Genomic DNA, 24,163 nt, shown 5'->3' with positions numbered 1-24,163 from the left:
TAAAAAAGCCAGTGGGTTGAGTGTTTTGCTCAGTTATAACATTTTTATAAAACCTTCCAAACTGTATTCTGCCTAATTAATATCACACTAGCAAAAATTTCTGCATATTTTAGGCCTTTGCAGACAGGAATTTGCATCCATAAAATTTCCAGGTCAGGAATTCCCTGGTCTTTTCCCTCTTTGCAGGTTTGATGTTTAAAAGACATCAAAACCCTTTTGGAACGCATTTTGTCTTGTTTTTGTTGTGTGTTTGTTTTCTTCAGTGACTTCAATTAAATTGAAATAATTAGGAAGAAATGAGTAGTCTCATATGTCAGCTGTGCTAGAAATCAGGTTTTTTTTTTCCTTTTAATATATCTGACATGCAAAATATTTTTAACCTAACAAATGATATGACAAACTGCCAGGAAACCATCACTCAGCTGAAAAGTAAAACATCACAAATACAGTTGTAGTGTCCTGGATGATTTTCAAAGTACGTTCCCTCCCCAGAAGTGTTTACAACCCTGAATTTGTTCTTTTATCATGCTCATGCACTTCTTTATCATTTTACCGTGTGTCTGTAGTTCTCAATGAAATATAGAAGTATTACTTTTGTTTTTAAATTTTACATGCACAGTACCATACTATATAACACATATAATACAACCTTTTCCCCTCATTATGATTTTGAGTCATCAGCGTTGATACCCACAACTCATTCATTCTCACTGCTGTGTTGATGCATTATATCAATAGAAAACAATTTATTCTCTCTCCAATCACTTGGTATTGTCAATTTTTTAAAACTTTTGATAGTCTGATAGGGGTGAGATGGTATCTCTTTGTAGTTTAATTACTAGTAAGATCAACATTTCTTTCATGTTTATCACCTTTTCAGATTTGCCTTCTATGAATTGCCTGTTTATATCCTTGACTCATTTTTCTGTTGGGCTGTTTTCTTATTGATTTGAAGTAGCTACTTATTTATTTTAGATAATTCTCCTCTGTTGAGTATAGACATTGCAAATGTCTTCTCCCATCCAAGAACTTCTTTTTCTACTTTTTCTTGGGGTCACTGGCTGGGGAGGGGGAGGGAAGGATATTTTTTGTCATTTTAATATAGATGAATTTATCAATATCTTCATTTCCTGTTTCTTTTGAGACATCTTTATGCTAAAGTCATAAAGATAAACTCCTACATTTTCTCCAGAAAGTTTCATGTTTTGCTCTTTAACTTGTATCTTTATTCATTGGAGAATCGATTTTTTTTTAATCCTCACCCAAAGATATGTTTTCATTGATTTTAGAGAGAGAAAAATAGAGAAACACAATGTGAGAGAGAAACATTGATCAGTTGCCTCCCATAGGAGTCTCAACCTGGGATTGAACCTGCAACCTTTTGGTGTATGAGACGATGCTCCAGCCGACTGAACCACCCAGCCAGGGCTGAAGAATTGATTTTTTAGTAACTTCTGAGTTAAAGGCTCGATTTTTTTATTCATATGGATAGTCAGTTGTCCTGATGCCTGTTTATTCAATAGTCCAGTGTCAAATATCATGTTTCCACATACCCAAAACTTCTTTCTTGGTTCTCTGTCCCATTGGTCTGCTTATCTTAGCTTTCAAATCAGATCTTTATTTCAGGCATGATATGTACCCACACCTTGTTCTCCCACCTTAGTATGGATGTCCTTGGGTCTTTGATTTTCTACAAGTTTTAGAAGCATTTTGTGTAATATTGAATGTGTAGGTTAATTTGGGAAAAATTAACATCTTTTTGACATTGAGTACTCCTGTTCCTTAATGTGGCATGTTTCTCCTATTAGTTGTTCAATAATGTTTTATAATTTTCTTTACATAGGATTGTGCATCTTTTGTTAGATTTATTTCTTGGTGTGTTATTTTTGAAGCTATCAAATTCTGCCTTTTTCTGGTTGTATTTTTTGTTTATCACTGATGCCTAGAAATGTGACTAACTTTATATGTTGATATTATATTCAGCCATCTTGCTAAACTCTTTTGCTAATTTTAATAATTTATCTACATATTCTTTTGGATGTCTATGTCAACAATCACCATTTGTGGAAAAAGACCCCTTTTTGTTTCTTCCTTTTAGTTATAATTTTTTTTCTGTCCTTTCTACACTGGTCACTGCTTCCAGAACTATGCTGAGTGGAAGTATTAATGGCTGGCTCCTTCATGTTAATCCTGATATTTTTAAAAGAATTATCCTGACATTTCAACCTTAACTCTGATGTTTGCTAGTGGTGTGTTTGTTAGGTTCAGAAGGTTCCTACATCTTCCTAATTTTCAAAGTTTTTATCATCTTTAGGTTTAGATCTACACTTCAGGTCTAATGAGAGGGTGTGGAATCACTCTCGAGTTGATACACAGAATTTCCTCCCATAAAGTCTAGAAACCAGTGCAGAATGCAAACTAAACTCATAAGAGGACATGACTTTCCCAAGTATCACACTTCTCAGTTTCCACCAGGATCCTTTCAGCTTCCACGGCTTCCACATCCTCTCTCTCGGGAAAGAATCCAGGAGAGAGGCCTAGAGCATGCATTTCAGTCAATCCATGCCCATATTCCAAAGGATCCTACGTAACCTGAAGCCTGTCTAGGGCAGTGTTTACCATCCTGAATCACCTGGGGAGATACACCAGCCCCTGGACCAGTCTGGGCTGTACTTTCCTCCTAGGAAAACCGTATTCCAGTTACAACCAAGTTTCTGTATGAAATAATTTTGTGTGTGTGTGTGTGTGTGTGTGTGTGTGTGTGTGTGTGATTTATATACTTCATATACTACCTTTTCACTACCATCAAAATTGCTACAGTGGGCATCTGTGTTCATGAAACTTGTCAAACGATTGAGTCCTTGGGACAATTTTATTTTTAAGGTAATTTTTGAATAAGTAATATGATACGGTTCAAAATTTAGAAGGCACAAACGGTACACAGTACTACCTCCCTTATCCATGGTTTTGCTTTCCACGGTTTCAATAACCCGCAGTTAACTGCAATTCAAAATATTCAGTGGAAAATTCCAGATATTTTGAGAAAGAGAAAGAGCCCAGACCACATTCCCTTAACTTTTATTACAGTATACCATTTTAATTGTCCTTTTTATTATTACTTATTGTTAATCTCTTACTATGTCTAATTTATAAATTAAACTTTATCATAGGTATGTATGTATAGGGAAAAATCAGTTATATTGGATTAGGTACCATCTACATTTCAGGCGTCCACTTGGGGTCCAACACATCCCCCATGGATGAGAGGGGACTATTCTACATGAAAATTTTTTTCTCCCATCAGTTTCTTTTCACAGAAGCAATCAGTGTTACCAATTTGTTTTATGTTCTTCCAAAGATATTCAGGCATATATGTTACATATGTATGTACATATGTACATACATACACATACATATATCCATTTCTTGGTCCATTTTTTACCCAAATTATAATGTAGAGAAGACTTGCCAATCCACTGGTAGTTGCGTCCACGGGCAAAGGTTTTAACTGCTGTGCTATATTAGAGTCTAGTCAAGGCCTGTGTGATGCATTACTTGATGTAATTACTTTGTTTGACATCATGTATTATATGAACAATTGGAATTATATAGGTACTAGAGGCCTGATGCATGAAGATTCATGCAAAAATGGGCCTTCCTTCCCCTGGCTGCTGGCATCGCCTTTGCTGGGGCCAGAGCCGCCTTTTCGCTCAGGCCCAGAGCCGCTTTTCCGCCTTCCCACGCTTCCCAGAGGCCCTGAGCAGCTGGGGCAGTGCGGAACACCTGCGTCATCGCCATGGCGATGATGCAAGCATCCCGCCCCGCCCCTGGCCGCTCAGCTCCTGCGTATGCAAATTAACACACCATCTTTGTTGGGTTAATTTGCATACTCACTCCTGATTGGTTGGTGGGCATCTCGAAGGTATGGTCAATTTGCATCTTACTCTTTTATTAGTGTAGATTCTTGCAATATGGACAGTTTGGCTGGTTATATTAAAGAAAGGGAAACTCATCTGATGTGTTCTCTTTCGCAATTAGTTTGGTAGCAAATCCGGAGTATTTCAATTTAAAGACAGAAGCATGATTTTTTAAGCGTTTGTACAAATACTGTAGTAAACTTCCACAGTAGGTCTCTCTATATATATTGATTCCTTGCTTTTTATACCTAATATTTATGAACATTTTAGAGCTCTTAAGACTAAGTCAAATTGTTTCCCTTTCGATCATACATTTTGATATCTGAGAATTTATTAAATACCAGGCATTGTGGTAAGTGCTAGGCAATGTATTTGTGAGCAAGGTTATCATGGCCCTGGCCAGTACCGGGTTGACAATCTAGACGACTGGAGAGGCACATGTTAACCAAAGACTATACGCATAGGTGTGTGTGAGAATAATTGTAAGCATGGGTAGTGTTACAGGAAAAAGTACCAGGGACCATGAGAGCATAAAACAGGAATCCCAACCTCGTCCAATGACCCAGAGAAGCCTTCTTGTTAGGAATCATAAAGATGCCCATATTCAAAAGTTTTATACCTGTTAATTATCCTTTCCGTTGTAGGAGGAAACCAACCAAGTATGCAAACCAAATTGATTTCAACTTGGCTGTGGGTAACTTAAACAACCTCCCTCATACACAGGCATCTGAGTCAGCACCGCTGAGCAGGGAGACCTCTGAGCAGGGAGACACTGCATGAAGCTCAGTGGTCTTTGGGGTTCCTGTAGTTAAGTCAGTGGGTGATGTACCTCCACTTACAAGTCGCGCCCTTTATATTATGTAGCTCATGAAAACTGTTCCGCTGCTGTATCTGCTCTCACCCGCTTTACTAGAATTGTGAGGCTAAAACTAGGTAACAGAAATTTTAAATAATGACTTCTGATAAAGATGGTATTCCCTAGTCCCCATGCAACGTTTAAAAAAGAATTCTCAAGACCATTTTATTAAACGTAGATTATTGGCAGCAACTTGTGGGATCATACCAGTGTAGAAATTAGAGCTCTGGAAATCAATCAGAATTCACACATTTTTACTGTTGCCACACTCAGCCATGTTTCTGATGTGAATAGTCGCTCTTTCACTTTCCTGTAGATAGGTGTGCATGGAGATCCTTAAAGTGTGCGGAAGTATGAAGCATTGTAAGCACAGTAAAAATGGCTCTTGAACTAGTGATCTTCTCATTGTGCTGTAGCTCTTACAGAGTTACTTGGAAGTGCTCACAAAACAGTAACAGACCATGCTATTTTTCTTTTAAAAGACATGTGCCCTAGCTGCTTTGGCTCAGTGGATAGAGTATCAGCCTGCGGACTGAAGAGTCCCAGGTTTGATTCCAGTCAAGGGCCTGTGCCCGGGTCGCAGGCTCGCGGGCTAGATGCCCAGTGTGGGGTGTGCAGGAGGCAGCCTACCAATGATTCTCTCTCATCATTGATGTTTCTATCTCTCCCTCTCCCTTCCTCTCTGAAATCAATAAAAATGTATTTTTTTTAAAAGACGCGTAAATGTTCTAGCTGTTTCCTTTTATCTCCCCTGTTGTGAAAGTAATGGTGTTGATTATGTCCTAGAATTCAAAAGGTTTAAATTTGACCAATTTATTTGAAAAAAAAAAAATGTTTCCAGGGCCACAGGAAATTTTCTGCTAACCAATCTCTGCCAATTACTGAGTAACAATTTATTTTTTTTCTTTCATTATATTTAACTTCCTTTTTGAAAGTTAAACAAAATAATTCCCTTTGAACAGAAGCTGTTGTTATATGATTGCCACAGTGGCAACAGTGCATTTCTTAGGTATTTTTAAGAATAGGAAATCAACTTTCTAATTTCTGTGGCATAGTTTCAGAATTAGAAGTGTGTGTGTGTGTGTGTGTGTGTGTGTGTGTGAGTGAGAGAGAGAGAGAGAGAGATTGTTGCTTTCCTCTAAATAAAAGTAAAGACCAACATGACTTTAAAGTAGAATTAACTATATAAAAATCTGAACTACCTGAGAAAATGAAAATAGGGATAGAAAAGAGTTTTCTTTTGAGAAAAAGGTGAAGAGCTGGCCAGCCACCCCTGCAGAAGCTGGCCCTGGGCTGTTTCTCGTTCGGGAGGTCCCGCCCCCTTCCGGGTGTCCCCTCCCCCAGAGCCCAATCAAAGGATTAGCCTACAGGTTTGGAAACAACAGCAGTTTGAGTTGAAGGTTTGTTGTTTCTCTCTCCCTGTCCTTGTGTTTCATGCAGGAGCTAGAGAAGTCTTTGGCTAACTGGACTCAGAACTTGAAAGAACTTCAAACTATGAAAACCGACTTAACCCAGCACATTCTTGTGGAGGACGTGATGGTTCTGAAGGAGCAAATAGAGCTTTTGCACAGACAATGGGAGGACCTCTGCCTCAGAGTAAGTCAGTTCACGGCAGGGCACGGCTGTTCTGCAGTTTATTGAAACGTCTCCGAAGGCCAGAGTAGAAAGGAGCCTAATTTCATTGACCCCAGGCCCTTTCAGCTGGAGCCCAGGCCGCTGTTCCCTTTGCAGGCAGCGGCTCGGTTTCGCAGACCTGCCCCTTTGTTTCTCCAGCGCTCCGTGCTGGGACTTGGCACATTTTTAACCAGCCTCTTAAAAACTCAGGTGAAGCGTGGGAGGGATTGCAGTTATGACCGCCGTGTGCGTGTGCTCTCTGTCTTGTGCAGATGACGAGACTCATCTGTGTGTTAGAGTCAGGACCCAGAGCAGAGGCTGCAGCATCTCTTCTGGGCTGAGTTCTGGGCTGAGTCACACGTAGAGCCCCACAGGGGCTGCCTTTTATCCCCGGACTCTGCATTCACGCGCAATCCGATGTTTCTGTCAAGTTTTCAAAACTCTAAAAGAAATGATCTGCTGCTACCCTTAGTACCTCAGTGGCTCACTAGGGGTTCACTTCCGATTAAGAATGGGGTTGTTGTGGTAGGGTATCCTACAGTGTTTGTGATAGGATCAAGGTGGAATTAAAGGGTTCCAACAGATCTTCGTTTTACAAACGTGTCATTCTAAGAAAAGTAAACTCCCAAATCTTATTTTTGTGAATTATGAGATGTATTTTTAAGAGTTGAAATTCAGACACTTTTGAATGCATTTTCATAAAGTAAAAGCATTTTTCTTTCTTGATTGTAGTATTTAATATTTACAATGTACCCTACTTTCAAATGTCCTTTTAGCATTTTCATTTAAATGTTATATAAAAGAAAATATTTAGAAAATATGAAAAGCATCCTGAAAGTTAAGCAGCAAAGACAGGGGTCCAGATGTTCCTCATTATGAAGCCTACCAACGTGATGCTGTGCAAAATGCCAGGGTTTTTTCAAACTAAGATAAATAGTTGCCCTGAGGAGCAGAAACACAGACCTTGGTTTGGGGGGATAGTTCTTTGGGCCTTTCTAACACATTTGGTTGCGGGAGGGAGGGTGCAAATATTAGACATTTTGGCCTCCACTCTGAAAAGACCAGAGGTGTTCTGTGCCTAGCAAGAAACTCTGGGAGTTCAGCCTTCGTTTCCCCATCTGCAAAGTGGGGTGTTAAAACTTTCCCAAAAGAACTCTTTAGCGACTACACCTTTTAACTCAAAGCTTAAAAAGATTTGTAATACTTGAGAGGATTTTTTTACAGAGAGAAAGGCACGCTTCATTCTTTGAATTTACGTTTATTGAAGTAATATATTTGAACCCTGGGTGGAGGAAGACCCTTCGCTGGTGGCAACTCAGTTGCCTGTGCCTCCGGAAGTACGGGGCATTTCGGGGTCAGCCTGGGTGCTGTAGGCCAGTATTCCAGCCCATTCCCATGGCTTCTATCCAAAGTGGTAGGACATTGTGGGAAGGTGAATTCAGTGAGTGATGTGCATTGTTGTTTTTTCATCTTATTTTGCTTTGTTTTGAAATACAACACTAGAATGTTTAAATGACTTGAATTTTCATGGCCCATTTGCATTACAAGTGTTAGATTTATAATTGAATCTGTATTATGCTTTTTTAAGTAAATAGGCAGGACATTGTCCTTAAGTAGGTAAAAAGACAATCATTTTTTTTAAAAGGAAAGGATTTGGGTCCTAAAGTTATAAGTTAGCATGTAGCAAGCATTCAGCGAATGTATATTAGGAAGAACAGGAACAGAATAAATTTAGGTGATGCTTAAGTTATTCCCTTAACCTTTTCCGTTTCTAATTTTTAATATAACCTGATAGTATTGGATAAAACTGAATCCTTTTGGTCAGGTACAATCATAGTTGCTTTTTTATGAAGTTTATCAAAGGAGTAAGCAAATTCTGTTGTTAAACCCTAGGAGCTTAAGAGGCAGAAACATAGTAATTTAAGTCGATAGGGCTACTGATTGAAATGAATGAAATTCATAGTCCTTTGGATGGGGGGACGGGACGGGAAGGGAAGCACTTTCCTTCCTGCCTGTACTCAGCTGCCAAATGCATTTTTGTTTCCAGGTGGCTATACGCAAACAGGAGATTGAAGACAGACTCAATTCGTGGATTGTGTTCAATGAAAAAAATAAAGAGTTGTGTGCCTGGCTAGTGCAGATGGAAAACAGAGTCCTGCAGACAGCAGACGTTAGCATCGAGGAAATGATCGAAAAGCTCCAGAAGGTAAGCGGCCGTGCCCAGGTGGGTGCCGTGACCCCTCCCGCGGGCCCACCTCCCACCTCCCGCCTCCCGCCGGCTCACAGTGCTGTGTTATTGGCATGTTTCCAGTAGCATTTTAGACATTTGAAGGGACTTTCTCACTCTTTCTGTTCCTTCCCAGAGAAGAGCTGGTAAGTGGGGATTCCAGAGAGATGGGAAGTATAGGGCCCCTCTAGAGGGCGGGGTGCTGTGTATTGAGGGGAGTTCCTCTCAGGAAGTCCGGCCAGGGAAGGGTGTCGTCCCCCCCCCCCCCCCGCACCCGCCCACATCTCCTTAAGCATCTGTTTACACTCCGAGTGAGTTATGGTTTTTCTAGTTATTATTACAGAGCCCCCCTTGCCAAAGGGGAGAGGCCAGTAATGGGGCTCATAATTTTGAAGATGACGAATACCCACAGAAAAAGGTAGAAACATTCTTGCCACTCAGGAAAACGCTTACTGTATTAGGCTAACTTACTTAGACTCAGGTGTCCTCGCTCCCGAGTAGGTGCGATTAGAAGAACTCCGTGAGGGGAAGCCAGGGCTGTGGAATTAGTAGCCACGGCCTTACGTATCACACGTGTGCTGAGTGGGCACTGCTTGGCTTCTTGGCTGCTCACTCAAAAGTTGTGTTAACTGGTCTGAGAAATTTCTTAATTAAAAAATTTTTTTCAAGAAGCAACTGTGTATGTATCACCTGGCAAAGAAGTGAATTTTGGGCAGTCATTGAAGCTTTGCTTTGGTGCCTTTGCCAGGACTGCATGGAAGAAATAAACCTGTTCAGCGAGAACAAGTTACAATTAAAGCAAATGGGTGACCAGTTGATCAAGGCTAGCAACCAGACCAAAGCGGCCGAGATCGATGACAAGCTCAGTAAAATTAACGACCGCTGGCAGCATCTTTTCGACGTCATTGGATCCAGGTAAGAAATGGCCTCGGGATGATTCCTGCTCGCCCGTGCAGTGGCTGCGCCGCCCACTGAGGGACTGAGCCCGCCTTCCTCTAAGGTAATCCAGTGGGCTTACAAATGCACAGATAGAGGCAGCGGTGGGTAAAAATGAATGGAATTCATTTCCACAATATAGAAAGATACTCTGGTATATCCTACTTTAATCGTGTGTTTTTTTCTTTACCTTGAAATTTCACATGAATTTGATTAGGTTTAAATGAGCGTTAGAAAAACTTACTTTGAAAAGAGATCCTTGAGGAGGTATTGTTTAGAAATTGTAACTCTGCTTTAGGACCTGCGAGTCCTCAGATGAAATCACGCCTGCCGGTTCCTGCCTGTGGGTGGCACATGCAAGTGGGTCAGGGCGCAGGCCTGGTTTCTAGGTGCTGGTCTGGGGCCCCTAGTTTCCCCCACGGCAGGGGCTTGGCACACTCCAGGCAGAGTGCTGGGTGTGCCAAGTGCCAGTGGGCATCTGGTGCTAAGTTGGGGACACGGGAGGCACAACCTGGCTACAGATCAAAGCTCTGTTCTCCAGAGCAACCTTATCGGAAACAAGACATAATTTTATCTCCTCGCAAAGGGATGCTGATGGTGATAAAGCCACTCAAAGCTTTTAGATGTTTTCTGTTTTCAAATTCTCTTTCCAAAGACAGGCCCCAATTAAAATGCTTTTATTTTGTTTTGTTAATTGCCACCTGACGTACCAAAACCAGTCCCTGGGCTTTGGGCCCACGCATGCGACCTCGTGTGTACCTAGTCTTTTGTGTTTTGGACACACGTATGTGTAATATACCAGAGAATCTGCAAGGTGATGGAAGTATTGGGGTGTGATGAAAACAAGATCCTCTGGATAATTTGGCATTTCCTTTGCCTCGACGTTTACTATAAACCTGCAGCAAAGGCACCAGGCTGAGTGCCTGGAGAACTGCAGACAGGAAGTAAGATGAGTCAGTTACACTGATGGGAGCGACATCTGAGCAGCTGTAAAGCCAAGTGGTTTGAGGGCTCAGATCTCATCTCCCCCGAGAGGGGCCGCGTTAGGAAGAGCCTCCCAGAAGAGTGGTGTTCCCAGGTGGTCTCGAATGAGGGCTTGGGGTTCCTGAGCGTTACTGATGGCAGAGTCCGACGGACGTGTGTTGTGAGCAAAATGGTACGGGGGTAGAGCAGTGTGCAAGTCCCTCAGGAAGTGACAAGAGGCGCTATGGGCATGGGAGATGACGCTACAAAGCTAGGTTGGGGCCAAGTCCGAGAAGACCTTAAGTCTCAACTTCAGACTTGGTGAGTCATTCATGGACTCTTAGCAACGGAGGGTCTGCCGAAGGCAAATATTGGGGTGACTTAGCTGGCAGCATGTGCTGGGCTGAATCCAACTTCTCTCGATTGCCAGTTTTTAAAAAAAACAAAACTATGGAAATCCGTGGAGGTAACCCAGGTAGGGGTGAAGAGCGCAGGTTTTGAGCCCGCGCTGACTTCATCGCTTACTCACCATGGAAACCTGCGTCGTGAGCTAATCTTTCTAAGCCTCAGTTTCCAAATCTGTGTCACGTGCCTGACGGCACTGTTCACATCCGAGACCACTGTGAGGACAACGATGCGTCTTGTGCCTGGCGCAGGGCCAGCAGGGGAGCCAGCGTTTGGTGGGTGCTGTTCCCTGAGGAGACTAAGGAGCGTGTTTGTTGAGTAGAAGAGGAATCCCTCGGGGATGTCTAATAGTGAGAGAGGCCTTCCCTCCGTGCGACCAGTGTCTTTGACTCTCATTCCAGCACTTAGAGCATGCTTCAGGTACTTGTTGAAATGAATGAACATTTCAGGGCATAAGAATAAGACCATTTCTGTTGGGTAAACTGTGTGCAGTATGTCTTCGCTGACATTGCCTTTATAGCCTAAGTTGTCTTGGGCACCTGGGAATAGTGGAGGGTATGGTGGCATCGTACTTGGTCATGGCCTGTGCTCCCTAAAGACTAGGCAGGGGTCCTCGAACTACGGCCCGCTGAGGACATTTATCCAGCCCTCCGGGTGCCGCTGCCTGTCCTGCTTAGCAGCCGACTCGTCCCAGGCCCGCAGTGTGCATAGGAATTTGTTCATAGTTTTTTTTTTTAAAGTATAATCCGGCCCTCCAACGGTCTGAGGGACAGTGAACTGGCCCCCTGTTTAAAAAGTTTGAGGACCCCTGGACTACAGTGACAGTCCATTCTCGATCATTCATGCTTTGGTTATATCACTCCAGAGTTTAATAGGCTGTTTGCTTTTTTCTCTCTCCTCTCTGGCTGCCTATCTTCAGCCAATTCCTTGGTGAGCAAGAGAAAAAAACAGCAGGTGGAATTTCAGTGGAAGGAGCAATTGGCAAAATAAGGAGCTGAAATAATGGCAAATATATTGCCTGCCAGCTGTGTTCTTAACAATGTGCTTTTTGTGCATGATTTCACTTAATTTTCATTGTAATTCTGAAAGGTAGCTGCCATTATCCTATTTTACAGATGACAACACTGAGGCACTGAAGGTAAACATGCCCGCGGCTGTGTTGCCTTCCTATTACCCCAGACCCTCCTAGTGTGTTACATTGAAATGAACCAAATCCCTTCGGAACTAAGGAACTAGGGAGGGAAGAACTCACGTTCCCTAAAGCAAAGGCCAGGCTGAGAGGCTGGGAAACCCTTAGCTGAGCTCACCCTCCAGGTGAATCTGGATTGAGGCAGCAAGCTGGGGCCTGCCTTCAGTCAGCCTCACGCGGAGTCAGCTCCCTGTCTGATCTCTGACGCTGATCGTATCGTCATGGGGAGGTGGGGGAGCACCGGCTGCAAAGTTTAGGTTTGAACAGGGCCAACCGGACCTGCCATCCTGCAGGAAGCACTCATTTGGCAGGGAACTCCGGACACTTTACCCTTTTCGGTCCTGCTCACGTGCTCTGTGGATTCTCTCCTGTGGCAGGGACAACATTGCTCGTTAAAAATGGAAAGAGTTGGCCCTGGCCGGTTTGGCTCAGTGGATAGAGCATCGGCCTGCGGACTGAAGAGTCCCGGATTCCATTCCAGTCAAGGGCACATGCCTGGGTTATGGGCTCGATCCCCAGTAGGGGGCGAGCAGGAGGTGGCCAATCAATAATTCTCTTTCATCATTGATGTTTCTCTCTCCCTCTCCTTTCCTCTCTGAAATCAATAAAAATATTTTTTTTAAATGGTAAGAGTTGGAGGGAGACCCTATACAGGGCCCCATGACTGCAGGACTTTAACTACAAGCCTTTAACGTCAAAGTTACAAATAGTATTCAGAAGTCCGAGACCTCAGTAAGTCAGGTTTCATTCACTGAAGAAGAAGAAAAAAAAACACCTGTTGTTTCAGGTTCATTCTCAGCACAATAGAGGTGAATTACAGGGTTACTCAAATGCACATTACACTTCTGGTCATTTCAGACTATGGGGTGAACAGGAGGAGAAACCAGGGTTGCTTACTTTGAAGTGCCAGCCTCCTCATACATGTATTATTTCGTTTCATTCTTGCCGCAGCCCTGCAAGGTCAGTGCCTCCGCTGTACAGACGGGACACTGCAGCCCAGGGAGGACATTCCCTGACCAGGGCACGGTCAGTGCTATGCAGGGCGCAGGGCAGGTGCAGCCAGGGCCGTCTGTCCCACTGCACCCGGCACCGGAGGGGCACGTGGCTCCTTTAAGACCTCGGGGCTTAAAGGTGGCTTCTCAGAATTTTTCTAAAACTGAGAGCTCAATGTAGAATTTACCGTTTATTGCGGAGCAGTGGCTCTCAAACGTAAACGTGCATCAGCATCCCTGAAGGCTCACGCAAACATGGGGTGCTGCACCCGCACCCCCAGAGCTTCTGACTGTGTAGGTCCAGGTGGGGCCGAGAATGTGCGGTTCTGACAAGTGCCCAGGGGCTGCCGGTGGTGCTGGTCTGGGGAACACAGAGCGAGCAGCAGGGGGCGGGCGCGGTGCTGCCCCGAGTCAGAACCCTGGGCCCGTCCCTCCGTCAACAAGTCTGCGGCCTGTGTGCCTCGGTTTCCCTGTTGATAAACCACGTGCAAGATCCCGGTTAAGAAAGCACCAGGACAACCATGGGTCCCTCCGTGCGGGTGCTGGAGCCTCTGGCAAGGTTAGTGTGGCTGCATAGGGCGGGGCAAATGGAGGTTTACAGCTGTTCGTAGGGAAAATGCTACAGTAATAGATAAATAAAAATAAGGAATAACTCTGTTTCATGTGCTCAATACTCCCCACCCCACCCCACCCCATATAGATAAAGGAGTGGAGGAGGCTTAGATCCAGACAACTGTCGTTCCTCTGCTTGTAAAGGGTTCTTCAGCGTCTATGAAACCCTTAAGGCAAAGAACCTGGAGGACAAGTCTCCTGAAATAACCGAATCATCCGAGGGGTGGAGGGAACCTGCGTTGTTCCGAGTGCCTCGCCGAGGTAGCGTGGGTCGTGGAGCGGGCATTAAAGCTCTCAGAGCGTCCCTCCATCACAGCCGCTGCAGGGGCATGTAGACCCTCGCGGACCCGTGGGCAGCATCGAACATTGGGGAATCTGAACTCTCATGAAACACGCTATTAGTCTCACCCACAGGAAGGCCACTTGAGGCACCGGATACATTTGGTGCATGGTGTGGTTCTTCGGAAGCTGAAACTGATTTTTTTTAAATGTATTTTATTTTATTCTATTTTATTGGTTTTTTACAGAGAGGAAGGGAGAGGGATAGAGAGTTAGAAACATCGATGAGAGGGAATCATCGATCAGCTGCCTCTTGTACACCTACTGGGATGTGCCCGCAACCAAGGTACATGCCCTTGACCTGAATCGAACCTGGGACCTTTCAGCCCGCAGGCCGACGCTCTATCCACTGAGCCAAACCGGTTAGGGCTGAAACTGATTTGATGACATGAAATGTCTGCTGCTGGGACGGGTTATGTGAAGAGTTAAACTTTTTTAAACTGTAGCTATTAGTGCCTCCTCTCCCTGCGTTTTCTTCGGTGACATCTTTGAGAAGCGGCCCAGCAAAACCTCAGCGCAGGCGAGACAGTGACGTCACAGCAGCTGCTTTTCGGAGCCAGCAGGACGTGCTGTCCTCTGCTGTGGAGGAAGCCAGGTTACCTGGAAATAAGAACAGGTTAGGCACGGGGTGCTGGATGACGGACAAAAAGATGTAAAGTTGGCCAGATCCAGCCCACAGTCCAAAGCTCTGAAAACAGGGCCCCGGCCATTGTCCACTGTCCCTTCAGTGGGGCCGATGCCAGAGAAAGACTCGGCCCAACGCGCATCTCACCCTTGTCTACACTGGATGTCAAACTCCCAGTAGTTGAACGCCTTAGAAACTCACTCATCTACTTCGTTAGAAACTCATCTACTTCCGTTTCCCAGAACTGCCTCCCCAGTTACTAATCAAAGCCTTCGCTTGTCCTGTGAGGCAGGGGTGCTGTGCTTTAGGGAGGCTCTCTGCGGGTGGTTCTTGGTGGAGCCTCTTCTGACGTGGGGGGCGGGGGGCTGTTTGTAGGGACTTTCTAGCAGCCTGAGGATGATCCAGTCAAAGCGTTGGTGCCGAGAACAGATGAGACAGCCAAGCGCAGACGGAACCCAGGGTGTGTGCATTGGTTACCTGTCAGTGTTGGGCACGTTGGTGATTTCAATTTCCTTTTTGCAGATCTGAATTTCCTAAATGTTCTTTATGGGAAAAGGGACCTGGGACCTTTTTATTTCCTTTAAAAAAAAAACTGTTTTAAGTATTGTTATCTTTTTCCTAATTTCTCCTTGATGGTGGTGTCCGTAAGAGACTTGGCATCCTGAAGCCAATGTAGGAGGGAAGGGCTTACGCGTATTACCATATGGCTTCTTCCTATTTAGACTCGGTAGCTCTCTCGCTACCAAAACGTCGGTGAAAAAAACTTTTTAGCAAAGCATAATTTTCACATTTGACCTACCAGTGTGAGCAGTCCACCTGTTTTGCAAGAGTAGCAATTAAAATGTTGTCATTTAAACCCAGCAGTGATTACCATGGCAACCGTGTGTGAAGATTGTTTTTTCATTTCTTGCACAATGGGCGGGGAGATGTGTGCCTTTTTATGAGACCGACGCGCTGCCTGCTGCGCTAAGAGGGCAACCTGATGTGTGCCTTTTTAAACCGCTGAAGATTTTTGTTGCTCTCTCTTTATCTGTGTTTTCTCAAGGCTCCTTTGGAAGACCAAACAATGCTGCTAGTCATACCCGTGGCTTGCTCTGGTCCTAGCAGGGTGCGTGACCAGGGGTGGGAGAGTGGATTTAGAGATTTCCGCACCGGGAGAGCGAGATGTGAGGTCAGCCTCCTGCCTGTCCCTTTCCTTCCCATCGCCCCCTCATTCCACCTCTGGAGCAGGTGGCGGCTGTCCCAGTCCCCGCAGAAACGCCTCCTGCGGGTGGAGGAGCTTCCCGAGGAGACAGCAACCCCATCCACTGGGTCAGTGGCCAGTCAGTAGCCTGTGCCCAGCATCAGGCAGGCCCAGGGACTGAGCCGTGCGGGGTCATACTTAGCAGGCCCCAGAGGCAGCCACGCATGTAGGCACACGTCAGCGAGATGCTTCATTTGTTTTCAAATCTGCACTCTCTCATGTCACCAGTCTAGCATGTAATAACGACCAAATGCTGGGCTTCAGGAGAAATGATTGATGTAGTTGAGTCTCAAAATAAGGCTGGGACTGAGCCTAAAAGGGGCTGGACACAAACCCAGGTGCCCCTGTAAGCAGAGCCACTGGGGTCGCGTGGAAAACCGCCGTTGGAGGGGGAGGAGCTTTTAGATACTCGCACTATGGTAAACCCTCAGAGGAGCTAGCAGGGGAAATGGCAAGATTTCTTCCTCTGCAAACTCCTCAACTCCACTTGTACTACAAGAAATCACTTTTTCTGCAAAACGCAGAGGAATGGACTACATGACCTCTGCCCCTCCTAAGCCAGGATTTCCAGAACTAAAACAAACAAACAAACAAACAAAAACCAACAACAACAAAAAACCAGGGCAGCCGGCTGGTGTGGCTCAGTGGTTGAGTATCAACCTGTGAACTAGGACAGTGGTTGTCAAACTTATTAGTCAACAGAGCGGCAAACCGCAGCTCGCCAGCCGCATGTGGCTCGAGAGCCGCAGTTTGCCGACCACTGAACTAGGAGGTCGCGCTTTGATTCCTGGTAAGGGCATGTGCCCGGGTTGCAGGTTTGATCCCCCAGGTAGGGTGTGCAGGAGGCAGCCAATCAATGATTCTCTCTCATCGTTGATGTTTCTATCTCTCCCTCTCCCTTCCTCTCTGAAATCAATACAAATATATATATATTTTTTAAAAGGGCAGAAGCACCCCTGTCCCCAGGGAAATTTCTTCCTTAAGAGGAGGGAGGAAGATGTCCCTGTTATACTCAGGGGCTTCGGATTTCACCGTTTCTTGTAAACCTGAAACAGAGAAGTCGAATTTGACGAGAACAGAAATCCTCTTGCCCGCGCTCCAATCTAAAATGTTTCTTCTCTCGGTTTATAGCACTTCATAAATAACCCATCGCCAAGATAACAGTGCGACTCTCTTCCCTCAGCATAGCCACCCTGCAGCATCAGAACAAAGACTGTGTGTGTGTGTGTGTGTGTGTGTGTGTGTGTGTGTGTGTGTGTGTGTGAAGGGCCGGAGATATTCGGGTATGGGAAGGGAGAAAACAGATTAAAATTGCAGTGAGCCAAGAAGCAGGTCTCATCCTTTCCTGAGGGCATAGCTTTGTGGCAGCGAAGGGCGGGCGGCCTGTGGAAGGTGCTGAACCAGTGAATGGAGAGGCCTGCGGGCCGGGCCGGGGGAGGGGCTGCCGTGCAGCCGGAGGTGGAGGTGCAGCCGGGAACTTGGAGCCCTCGCTAAGCATCAGGAATGATTTTTTTCTCATCAACAGTAAGTGCCATTTCAGTCATCAGCTCTGCCTGTGGCCGATGGGAGGCTGCTGCCTCTGTCTTGCTCTTTCGCTGCCTCGTTTTGGTTACAATGGAAATTACCGAGGAGATGGTGGCTGTGGAGGGTGTGTGCCAGCCATTGGGGGGATGGGTTCTTTCCCTGTGTCAGCATGCGTCTGTGTCTGCAGCCAGCCCCTGACAAGCAGGGGAGGGATGTGATTGCACGGTGTGCAAAATGGAAGATCTCCAGCGACCAGGCGCTTCAGAGAGGCAATTAGCTCAAATGCCTGGTCATGTCCATGCCTCTGACCAGGCTTCAGGATCTGGGAACAATTGATTATCTTACTAGAGAGATGTTCAGTCATTTGAAAAGATGCAGTTGTTCAGAATTAGTACAGTGTTCTAAGCAAATGACAGCTGCCCACAGGTCTGAGAATCTGCTTATTTCTAGACACAGCCAGATCCTTCAGCCATCTCAGTTTTCCTGTGTGTATTTTAAGTCTGTTTCCTTAGTATATTTTAAGTGAAGCTGCCCACATTGGCAATGGAATTGTTTTAACTTATACTGCTCTGGGGTTTATAATTTAACTGTAGACCCTTTAGCATGTAAGAGAATAGGACCAAGATGTGAATTGTTTCTTGTACATGAATTTAATATTTAAATCCTCCATCATCGCATCATTAAGACTTGGGCTTGATGCATAGCATGGTGCTAACCTGGCTTGATTTTGTTTGTTTTGGAGGGAGAGCAGGGTTCTTACGAATTATATTCTGATCCATTGCTAGTTAAGATAAAAGGAAAACTGTTCACCTTGATTACTTTCTGCATTTCTACCCACCATCCCTACAGAACTGCTTTTGTGTATCTAGCTACTCAGGCAAAATTCTTACCTTGTTTGGTTTCATATTAGAATTTTTATTCAGGTCTTGCATTAGGCCACATAGGTGAAGAACTTCCCCTTTGCCCCTAAATACTTTGTTTTTTTCATCCTTGGAACTGGAATTCAGCTCAGGAAGCCATGCTTACTTTTTTCTGGAGAAATAGAATTTGATGAAATATATACGTGAGCAACGTTCGCCTAGCGCAGTGGTCCACAAACTGAGGCTCGCAAGTTGACTAATGAGTTTGCCAAACTCATTAGTCAACAGAGCGGCAAACCGCAGCTCGGGAGCCGCATGTGGCTTACGAGCCGCAGTTTGCCGATCACTGGCCTAGCGCACCTGGGTGAACCATGGCAGGTGCACAGGTGCAAGCTACCTCGGTGGCCTCGGTGATTGATGAAATGCAGTACTGAGGGTCGCTTCCCTGTGCCCACCGTCTGGTTTCTCAATGGCTTTCCTTGTTGCTCAGTATTAACTCAAGAGTTAAACTTTTTCAAGAGCAATAATAATGAGGCCTGACAGGGAAGTCGGGGGCGTGGGGTGGCGAAGGACCCGCGCTTCCTGGCCTGGGAAAGGTGATAATTAGATCTCCGAGACCGCAGAAGAGAAGGATACAAACTCAACAGCACATCTGCAGGTTCCTGGAGTAAGTGGTAACATCGTATCTGAGGAGCAACATTTATCTCTGTCACGTGTTTTTGGACACAGAAACATGTTCATTCCTGACCGGATGAATGTTTTGTAGCTTCTTGGTGACCTTCTTTTCTTTCCCTCCCACCTTCCCTTCCTGCCCTAAGGATGCGTGTGGTTTGTGTGCTTGTCTCTTCTGCCCTTCGCTTGCCCAAAACAGAGCCAAGGTTTAGGGGCGTGTGTGACGCCCAGTGTGGCTGCAAATTGTTTTGTGGCCCGATCGCTCGGAGGTGCACATACAACATGGCCACCTGGCTTATGAAAAAACGAATTTGGAGGTAGGAGTGAACATGGTTTACTCCGTCAGAAGAGAGGTATGGAGCATCTCCTATATTGTATTAGGATGGCTACCTTAGATCATGAGCCCTTTGGGAACAGACCAGTTTTCGGTTATCTTTGCAGCCTCAGGATCTGCACAAGACCCTAAGACAAAGCGAGTGGTTAAATGTTTGTTGAAAGGAAACCATGGAGAATCTTACATGGGTACCCCAAATTCAGCCCTTGGTGGACCGCTTTACCCGCCCCTTCCCCAGTTCATCCTGGAGCCAGGAGTCCAGACGTCTCATCATGTTCGCCAACAGGAACAAAAACCATCCCGTCCCCCCAGCACGTGCACATGAGCACGCGCAGGTTTCTGTGCGGTGCCACGAGGAAAGTGCTTAAGAACTGCAGCTCCGGGCCAGACTGCCCAGGTGTGAATCCTGCCTCTGCCCATTAACGACCATGTCACTAATGGCAAGTTATTTAATCTCGGTGCCTCCGTCCTTCCATCGGTCAAATGGGGATATTAATAGTGCCAATCTCAGGGCATTTGAGAGGATTAAATAAGTTGCTAGCGTGTGCAGCACGACAGGCCTGGCACTAGTGAATGACAGCATGTTCTATGTACGTCCCATGTGAGTGATAAAGTTCTATGACAACGTTCTATGTACCTCCCATGTGAGTGATAAAGTTGGTAAATTATAAAGCATACCCAGTGTAGAAATTTAAAAAGAAGGGGATAATAACAGAAAGTCCAGTGCCGTGGTCGGCAAACTGCGGCTCGCGAGCCACATGCGGCTCTTTGGCCCCTTGAGTGTGGCTCTTCCACAAAATACCACGGCCTGGGCGAGTCTATTTTGAAGAAGTGGCATTAGAAGAAGTTTAAGTGTAAAAAATTTGGCTCTCAAAAGAAATTTCAGTCGTTGTACTGTTGGTATTTGGCTCTGTTGACAAATGAGTTTGCCGACCACTGGTCTAGTGTTTTAGTCCTGCATCCCATGGGTGTGTCTTGAGCCCTCCATGTTGGATACCACCGGCCTGGAGTACCGGACCTGGGGAAGCCAAGAAAGTAATCCCTCCACCTGCTGCATGCGCCCCCCTCTGCTCATTGCACACCTCACCCTGGGATTAACCGGATCCAAGGTCAATGCACCTCTCTGCTTTTTGCACCAGGTCATTTTGTTGCTTGTTAGCTCCCTTCATTTAAAAACACTTGCATTCTAGCCCTCTGTTTAGGATGAGAAGCTGGGACCCTTAGGCTGGAAGAGGGTCGGGTGCGGGATGAAGCCGTGGGGCTGCCGCTCTGGGAGGAGGGGCGGGAGAGCTGTGCAAAGGCTGCTGGGCCTGAGCTCCTCTCTGGGGGAAGCTCGTGGAGCTGGGCTGCTCCTCCGGACAGAGCCTTCCAAGGAGGTCACCCCTCGCAGACTGTGTGGAAGACGCCTTGTCCTATGGGCCCGGGAGTCCTGCAGCTCGGCACTGTCTGAGAAGTTCTTTCTGGCCCCTGGGCCGTCGGGGTGACAAGGCATTGGGGTGAGGAGGGTGTACCTCTGAAGCCACAGAACAAAGGAGGGATCTAGGTTACAGCTGCATCCAGGCCTGGCCCTGCATTCTGTTACTTCCTTTTTAGTAAATCACCTTTGGCTTTGAAGGGAACTCCTCATGGTGTTTCCAGTAAGAATGTAACTTGGAAAACATGTCCCCTCGAAAGTCATTATGACCATAGTTTCTGGGAATGTGTCTCTGTTAGACACTGTGTCAAATGCCTTGCATGTATTTATATCTCATTCAACCTTCTCGGCCACCCAGTGAAGGGAGGTACTGACTCCTGTTGACACTGTTCTATGGATGAGATTAAACAGAGCCAGGATTCAACCTCGGACCCTGATCACAGTCTGTGCGCTTTACTACCAGACTCCACAGCCTACTGCTAAGCCTGCCTACCTCATAGCAGTGTTGAGAATGAAATATTTATGAATGGACTTTGTGAGGTCCCGTGCTGTATAAATGAGGCATCATCATAGCATCATGTAATCCCAGTTAGCAATAATAAGAGCTAGTATCCGCCCTAACCGGTTTGGCTCAGTGGATAGAGCGTCGGCCTGCGGACTGAAAGGTCCCAGGTTCGATTCCGGTCAAGGGCATGTACCTTGGTTGCAGGCACATCCCCAGTAGGAGGTGTGCAGGAGGCAGCTGATCAATGTTTCTCTCCCATCGATGTTTCTTTTTTTTTTTTTTTTTTAATATATTTTATTGATTTTTTACAGAGAGGAAAGGAGAGGGATAGAAAGTTAGAAACATCGATGAGAGAGAAACATCGATCAGCTGCCTCCTGCACACCTCCTACTGGGGATGTGCCTGCAACCAAGGTACATGCCCTTGACCGGAATCGAACCTGGGACCTTTCAGTCCGCAGGCCGACGCTCTATCCACTGAGCCAAACCGGTTTCGGCTCCCATCGATGTTTCTGACTCTCTATCCCTCTCCCTTCCTTTCTGTAAAAAATCAATAAAATATATATTTTTTTAAAAGAGCTAGTATCCTAATGAGCACTTACTCTATACCAGAGGCTTTCCATGCATCCTCGTTTTCCTCGCCACCACCTGCAAGGTGGATGACTTTGCAGGTAACAGGAAACCAGGAGTCAGGAAAGTTGGGTACCTTGCAGAGGTGCACAGTTCATAGATGATATAATGGGACTTAGAGAACAGTCTGGTCACCTCCAGAATTCTGGCCATAATTTCACCCAGATGTTACCACCTCCCTGAAGTTTGAGGGGCTTCAGAGGCCTACTAGAAATCAGGGGGCTTGAGGTGAAAGGATTTTCCCTAAATCATAAAACTAGCTAGTAAAAGAGCTGGAGCAAGAAGTCCTAGGGTTGAGTTGGTCAACTGTAGGATGCAAAAAATAAATACGCACGCGCGCACACACCACTCTGTGGTCTACTCAAATAGCTTGTGGTGGAAGTCTTATACACATTCATTCATTCAACAAAGGCTTGGTGACACCTCCTGCCCACCAGGCGTTGGGGAGGTGCTGAGCATGCAGCGGGAGCCAGCCCCACGCAGCACAGTGACTGGAGGGTGCAGGCACAGCATAAGGCGGGAGCACGTGGACAAGGGGCAGTGGCAGAAGCTCCGGGAGAAGGGAGGAGGGGCCGCTTTGCCGAGTGTGGGGTTGGAGGCAGAGGCCGCTGACCAGTGGAGGACCTGAAAAGTCGGGAGATTAACCTGGTTGTCAGTTAGGGTGAGGCCTGGCGGGGTTTGAGCGGGGATCAGACTCGCCATCTCTAACGTGTGTATACTTGGGCTGCAGGACCGAAGGTGGGTAGGAAGGCGAGGAGGGTGGGAGGAAGCTGCTTGCAGGCAGGCCAAGGAAGAGATGACGGTGGTGCTTGCTGTGAGTGAGGGCCGGTGCCCCAATTCCTGTTCCCGGTGCCATAGGATGGGGTTCTGACAGCACCTCGAAGCAACAGTGTTGATAAGTGGGACGTTCCCATTGCAGCCATTACTTCAAGTCTCTGGATTTCACTAAAAATCCCACAGATCTCCAGAAAAAGCCCTCCCTCGCTCTACTTTAGGACTTCCGTGAAAGTGATCAGTGGAAACATTGTATTTCAGGATCTGTATGGAGACTGTCTTCCCTCAGCAGCTGTCATTTCCCCTGGAGTCAGGCGGATTGGGGAGGTGGATGAGATTAGAGCCGTGCTCGAAAATCATCCTCCCCCCGCCCTGTGGCTGGCACAGTTGCCCCATATGGGCTGGTTCTGTGTGTACAGCACCCCACCCCTCAGACTAGACGTGGTTGGAACATGTTCTGTGCTTGCTCAAGAGGGGAGTCCCAGGAGAGGCATCATGGGCCAGATACCACCGAGTGAACCAGGCGTGTGGCTCTTCAACCCATCAGGGTGCTTTTATTCACTGGCTGCTGCAGTCTCGGGGTGCCCAAGACAGAGCGGGGAGAGGTCAGGTGAGGCCATGTAACCTAGAGAGAAAGACGGGCTGGGTCCCGAGAACCCCACTCTGGGAATGATAGGACTTCGTCCTTGCTTGGGAGGATTAACTCTGAGTCCACTTGAAACTCAGCAGCAACAGAAATTTCATCAAGTGTCACAAACTCTGAAAACTCCTATCTGGTGAGAGTTGTTCTCGCTATAAAATCAATGACCAATATAGGTTGCTTTTCCCCCCATTTATCTTTGCTGTTTAAAGTATCACAGATGTCTCCCTTTCTCCCCCATTGACCCCTCCTCCCACCACCCCCTCCGTTCGTATTGGAGCATCCTCACCACCTCATGCTGCACTTCTGTGTTCCACCTCTTTTTTCTCTTTCCTGCACTTACGTTTAGGGTGAAGAAGCTGAAGGAGACGTTTGCTTTTATTCAGCAGTTAGACAAGAACATGAGCAACCTTCGCACCTGGCTGGCTCGCATTGAGTCTGAGCTCTCGAAGCCCGTGGTCTATGACGTCTGCGATGATCAGGAGATCCAGAAGCGGCTCGCCGAGCAGCAGGTGGGCGTGGGAAGTGGGCTTTTGCGAGGGGGTGGACCTGATACCTGCCCGCTCACACCTGCCTCCTCGTGGCTGTGTGCTCGCGTGGCCACATTTCACAACGCTGGCCGGCTTTTCCAGAGAAAGCCGACCGCCTGTCTGTGTTCTTGGACGAGGGAGGCCTCCCTCCCCAGTGCCCACCCCTCCACCGCCATTCACATAGTTCTCTGTGAAATACTTGGGATAATGTTTAAGGTGCTGACCTTCATCTTAGTGGCCAATATGTTTTTTTATTTTGTTGTTTTGTTTTTTTTTTACTTTGAACTTTGTTTTATTTTTGTTAACATAGGGCTGGGCAAATGTAGGTTTACAGTTGTGAGGACGCGAAACACAGAGTTTATT

At 46.2% G+C, this 24,163-nt stretch overlaps 1 protein-coding gene across 2 annotated transcripts in view; it reads left to right on the top strand.

Annotated features, from left to right (window-relative positions):
* SYNE2 (spectrin repeat containing nuclear envelope protein 2) overlaps nucleotides 1-24,163 on the top strand; it is a 321,491-nt gene that overhangs the window by 274,624 nt on the left and 22,704 nt on the right. Inside the window, exons 96-99 of one of the 2 annotated variants that reach the window (XM_080686255.1) lie at nucleotides 6,214-6,369; nucleotides 8,435-8,593; nucleotides 9,363-9,529; nucleotides 23,620-23,782. In XM_080686255.1, the coding sequence (XP_080542381.1) occupies nucleotides 6,214-6,369; nucleotides 8,435-8,593; nucleotides 9,363-9,529; nucleotides 23,620-23,782 (645 nt within the window). Of the gene's footprint in view, nucleotides 1-6,213; nucleotides 6,370-8,434; nucleotides 8,594-9,362; nucleotides 9,530-17,121; nucleotides 17,443-23,619; nucleotides 23,783-24,163 lie in introns of those variants that run through there. The other variant, XM_080686256.1, reaches the window with a different exon arrangement.

Source organism: Plecotus auritus (assembly GCF_963455305.1).
Source record: "Plecotus auritus genome assembly, chromosome: 1".
Classification (NCBI taxonomy): Eukaryota; Metazoa; Chordata; class Mammalia; order Chiroptera; family Vespertilionidae; genus Plecotus; species Plecotus auritus.
Note: the sequence above shows the minus strand (reverse complement) of the source record. Positions and strands in the feature narration are given on the sequence as shown.